This window comes from Cynara cardunculus (assembly GCF_001531365.2).
Source record: "Cynara cardunculus var. scolymus isolate 2C chromosome LG 12, CcrdV1, whole genome shotgun sequence".
Lineage (NCBI taxonomy): Eukaryota > Viridiplantae > Streptophyta > Magnoliopsida > Asterales > Asteraceae > Cynara > Cynara cardunculus.
Genome location: NC_037539.1, coordinates 10027703 through 10033524, shown reverse-complemented (window position 1 = coordinate 10033524; position 5822 = coordinate 10027703). Strand labels below are relative to the sequence as shown.

Genomic DNA, 5822 nt, shown 5'->3' with positions numbered 1-5822 from the left:
ATGTTATAATAAAAAATGTGATATCACTATAGTACATGTGTACAACCTACGTGAACACTGAAGTGATATGGAAATCTGGTATAATAAGTAAATTTAAATCAAAAAATTACTCAATGCTGTAATAGCTAAATTTTTCAAAGTACAATATTCTATTAAAATATAATTTGAAAGTACATTGTTGTAATAAAAAAAACTGAAAATACAATGCTATAATAATTTTGTTTATGAAAGTATGTCGCTATTTTATGCAGTTTACCCTATCTGATTATTTCTTAATAGTTACTTTCTTGATATTAACTAACTATCAATTATTAATTAATATTAACTATTAATTATTTTGAATTATTATTGAACCCATTAATTGTTATTATTATTCTATATTAGTTTGTAAAAAATAAAATATAGTAACTCTAAACATGTTTTTCTATAATATTTAAAGTTATATTTATTTTGTTTTATAAATAATAAAATTAATTAATTAAAATATATACAATTGATAAACTTTGTTTTTACTCATATTACGTGTATCAATTATTTAAAAATATCAATTAATATATTTTCTTTTTCTAAATTCCACATCTAGTACACAAGTCTACGTCTATAATTATATTTATTGTTGGTCATAAAATGGTAACGACAATTACAAGAGTGGTGTCTGATTAATTTGAGTTTGACTTCAAAAGTAAAAAATATTTGAAAGTCTTAGGTTCAAATCTAAGGAGAAATAAAAATCCCCTTGTGGCCACGGAGGTTCAAATGCGGTGACTCCGGGCTATCTGCAAAGCAGGTAGTTGCCCTGGAATTAGTCGGCTCGCATAGCGGGTTGAATATCCAAGTTAATAAAAAAAAAATAGTAATGACCAACACAAAATGTGTTTGTAGAAGGGAGAGTTGAATACAATTACAACAAATTTTCACTTTTAATCATGTATGTTTGTTGAAAACAAAAAGTTACAAATTTGTTGCGGAACCTATGAATGTAAAACTTGATCATAAACAATCTGGGTGGTGACAGATTTACTATGACTGAAAGAGTAAGAAAATGATGTACTCTTTTATATCTGAATTATTGAGATAGTCTTTCAGATGTACTCTTTTACATCTGATTTACAAAGAAAAATCCTATCTAGTTTTTTTTCCCAAAATATAAGCTATATATCGGATTCCAGCAAAATTAATTATGAAGTATAAGATTCGGATGATATAAATTACTTAGAATAGTTTGCTTTAAAAAATTAAGGCTGGATGAAGCATTTGAAAAATCCTATTTCGCATTTCCAGTTTTGATGGGGAATGATGAAATCAGATTCAGAAATCAACCATTAAGTCTTAGATATTGAGAAACAAATCTGAATATTAAAACTGGATATTTAGAATCGAATCCTTGTAACGGGATCCGAACATACAATTCGCATTATGAGGATTAAGTCCGGATGTTCAATCTTGATATCAAATATGTCCAAATGTTATGAATCAGATCAAACTATTATAAGTTTGTAACTAAGAATTCTTCTAAGTGTTGGATCAGATATATTTATTATTAAATCAAATGAATGAGACAAACATATCTATATATATACTATCTTATAAATCAAATTTAGCAAAAGTCTTAAAGTCTTAAAATACTAAATGACTAAGATACTCTTATCTATACTACCTCACTTTTTCACCCCCTTCTCTCCTCATATACACTCACCCCCTCACATACACTCACCCTCTCACATTAAACCGATTTTTTTAAAATTATAATTTTAAATTTACACTTTGTACCCCTATAATTAGTTAATTAATTTACTTTAGGTCATTTATTTTTAAATGTTTCATTTTAAATCTTTATCAAATTAACATACATAATCGTATATCAACTAAAACATGTTTAAAAAATACATTTTTATTTTAACAAGTTACACCATTATAATCGTATCGTTAATACATTCGAAATGAGTCCAATATTAAATAGTTTTTGACTTAATTATATTATTATATATTATATATACTGTGAAAAAATATTTTTAATATTTATGATTTATACTTTTATAGTTATTTATTTATATATATACTATATATTTTGTGGTTAGGCTGTCCAAATTGCACTGTATAATATGTTTTGAATTAATATGTTCTTGGATTTTTTTTGATATATATATATACATGTATTAATTCAACCTTAATCTGAGTTTCTGGACAAAAAAGAGGGTAARCAGTTGAAATTTCATTCTAAAACCCATCTTTTTTTATCTTTTCATGGCTTATGATTTGTCAAATTTGTAGTTTTCTTTATTGGTTTTGAGTGTTTATCTTAAAACTCAAGTTTCTTGGTTCTTTGCACTTGGTGTAAATCGAACACATTTGTGGAGTCGTTTAAATATGTTGGATTTTAAACTGTCATATAATTTTTTTCATCGATAGTCTGTGATTGGAACCATAACTCTTATTTATTCAAATTGTATTAATATGTAAAGACCAAGTGTAACATATATCGTCGTTAAATCTTATCTTATAAAACCAGTGAAACTTCAAAATCGTTAAAATTCATGGCTCCCGCCGCATTGCACGGGTAGACAACTAGTATAATTAATAATCAAATTTAAGTTCTATTAATTAACATATTTTGTTACTTTTTACTACTTGGTTTGTATTAATTAACATATTGCATTATTATTAATTTGTTTTAATTAGATTATATAATTAAAGAATTGATTAATTTCTGAACATATTATTTGTTAATCATTTTACATTTTCCAACACACTTATCAGCTAACTTTTGCCAAACTTGATTATTTGATCAATCAACTTATGAATTACCGATAGTTTATCAGTTAGTTTGTCAATCATAGCCTTAAGATCCAAGTTGAGTTAGAGGCCGTTTACTAAACACTTACTTGGTAAGTGCTTACCGAATAAATTTTCTTATCGAATGAACATGAGAAGGGACAAATATCTTATCGGATAAGAGTAATGAGAATGATAGAGACTCTTACCCAGTAAGTGAGGATGACGACTCTTACCCAGTAAGTGAGGATGACGACTCTTACTCAGGTAAGTGCTTACCCAGTAAATTGTTGCATTTGATATGTTTTAATGTACTAAAATATTGCGCATAAAAAAAAATCATAGTGTTGACTCCTATCGGTAAGCGTTTATCGGGTAAGCAATTGGGTAAACGGCCCCTTAGGGGCTGTTTGGCAATTGCTGAATGGTTCGGTGCAGAATGACTAAGTGGTCAGAATGATTAAGAGGCTTTCATGATATAGTGCAAAATGAAATATAATTGTTTATAATTGTGTACAATGAAATTATGGCTGTGTAGAATGAAATTATGGCTCTTAATGGTTAAGGGAGATCCATGATACAAAATCATTCAGAAGATTTTGAAACCATTAAAAAACAGACTTTTATTTTGCCAAACAAGATTAACCTTTTAACGATTCAGAAGTTTCCTCTTAATGAAACTATTAAAAGGTAAACAAACAATCCCAATTTAAAAGTGGAGGCCCCTACTATTGGTCGACAAACAAACGGGAAACATTCACATATTTTCTAGCTCAAATTATGACTTAGAAACGTTTAATCATAATCGAGCATACAAAAGAAGTACAAGATGATATAAATTGGTAGGATCTTTGCTCCTTAGAAAATAAGAATTTTACGAAATTACCCCGGAAGAGTGTAAGAGGTCGTCACACACACAACACAGGATACGAAGGGTTCTTCGATGCGCCACCGACCCATTCGGGAGGATTTTTTCGATCTCCTAAAGAAACCTATCTTTTTGACAATCTAACAAGGTCTGTTACTTACCATCATCACTCTCCTTCTTTCCCCTCTCTCTCCTTCCACGATATTTGGTCTCATGGTTCTCCTCTGTCGGTGAAACAATTGCTAAACCCTAATTGTTTCTTACTTGTCTTGTGGTAAGTGATTGAACAAACACCACACGCTTCTTACGTTTGATTTCTGTAATGTTGGATTGTGTCATCATTAAATTACTGTAAATTAGTATTTACATGATTTGATCGGAGAGATCTGAGGGATATTTTATTGGAGTATTGATTAGGAAAAGGAAAAAAAGATTGTGTTTTTCGCGAGGAATTAGATATATGTCCGTCAATCAATCGAGGGGTGATAAAAACGAGCCGTCACAGAACAGAAGATCGGGTCGATCTGGTAACCCCGCTTCGCAAAGGAACTTTCAGGGTGGTGGCGGGAAGGGTGGCGGCGGCGGCAGCACCAACGCCCCTCCATCCTCTTCGTATTATACTGGTAAAAGGTAAAACAAAATTAGGGTTTATTACTCATTCAAGACGTTTTTTTTTTGGTGTGAATTTAGGGCTCGTTTTAATGTTTTCAAATTTGGGATTCTTTCTTAGCTTCAAGAAGGTGGACAGTAATGCACAAGGAGTACAGTCCAGGGTAACAGGTCCTCATCCTCATCCGAATGTGAATTTGGGTTCCTCAAATTCCTCTACTCTTGGAATAGCTGTACAGAATGGTGCACATATTCAACCGCCATTAAGGGGTAAGTTTGCAATTGTTTCTGTACGTACATTAAGAACAATGAAACTTGTCAATTAGAGAAGTACCTGTATTTAAGTGATATACCATCGAATTTTATAACTTTTATATGTTTACATTAATCTGAAAATAATTATGTTATATATTACAATGAACCACTTAATGTTTCTTTATGAGCCTATACCTGATCTTGTTTAGGCAATTAGGACTAGATTACTTAATGGGCTGTTCGGTTGGATTTCAATTTAGTCCTGTATGGATAAAGTTGTCTGAATGGATTAATCTGTCTATATAGATTGAGAAGATTTTTGTTTGGTAGGGTTTTTCATAGACGGAAGGAGCGTGCTTTATAATTGGGAGGGACAAGGTTCGGAAAAAACTTAGGCTTTCTGCATAAAGCTCCCCCCTAGAAGCTTATTGAATAAGCCACTTTTTGTATTATTAAGCCACTACCAGACAATCATGTATAGCTGACCAAATAAGTTGAGTCTCGTTAAGTTCATTAAGCTGCTAACAAACTGGGAGTTACTCCACTTGACATTATTTGGAACATTGTTTATGATTTTATGAAGTATAGGAGGTGAAGCAAAAACAATATCCATGGATTTTTTTAATTTTAATTACTATGTGGTTTTGCTTTTAAGTTATATCTACATGCGATTCTTTAACGACTTCATATGTTTTATTTGATTATTGTAGGAACACCTGATGCTCCATTTACGGGTGCCACTTTAAAGCCAGCTGATGCATCAATCCAGAAAAGCACCCCAGGCTTGCCAAAAGCTCCACAGAGTAATGCGACTCCTCCCAGCTATGGCACTATTGGCGCCACAGGTCCTGTAACTCCTGTTAAGGGTGCGACTTCAACGATGGTGTTTTTTGACACATTTTACTTTATTTTCATGAGTGTTGTTTTTCCGAGTTCAACACTTGAACAGATTTAAATCTTGACATAAGCCTGAGTCGCCTTAAGAGTATTTACACGTTGTCTATTGATACTTTTTTCTTTGTATTTAGGATCGACAGATGGCTCTAGGCCGTTTCCTCTTCAATTTGGCTCTATCAGTCCAAGTGTTATGAATGTAATGCAGGTATTATACTCTGCATAACTTTGTGCAAAGAAAATTTCTTTGAATTGCGTTAACTAGACACCAAATCTGTTGGAGGGTTTTTTATAGGTACCTGCTCGAACCAACTCTGCCCCACCAAATTTGGATGAGCAAAAACGTGCCCAGGTACGTTTTTGTTATTTTTGGTCCCACACACGAGTGTGAATGAGGTACTGACCTATCAATGTGGATAAAAAA

General features: G+C 31.6%; 1 protein-coding gene across 12 annotated transcripts in view; it reads left to right on the top strand.

The window, feature by feature from the left end:
- The first annotated feature begins 3695 nt into the window (after positions 1–3695).
- LOC112522484 (eukaryotic translation initiation factor 4G-like) overlaps positions 3696–5822 on the top strand; it is a 9546-nt gene continuing 7419 nt past the window's right edge. For 5 of the 12 annotated variants that reach the window (XM_025131619.1, XM_025131624.1, XM_025131626.1 and 2 more), the window contains exons 1-5: positions 3696–4270; positions 4371–4519; positions 5215–5370; positions 5533–5606; positions 5694–5750. In XM_025131619.1, coding sequence (XP_024987387.1) covers positions 4101–4270; positions 4371–4519; positions 5215–5370; positions 5533–5606; positions 5694–5750 — 606 coding nt within the window. In that variant the 5' untranslated portion in view covers positions 3696–4100. Of the gene's footprint in view, positions 4271–4330; positions 4520–5214; positions 5371–5532; positions 5607–5693; positions 5751–5822 lie in introns of all 12 variants that reach the window. The other 7 variants (XM_025131616.1, XM_025131617.1, XM_025131618.1 and 4 more) reach the window with 7 other exon arrangements.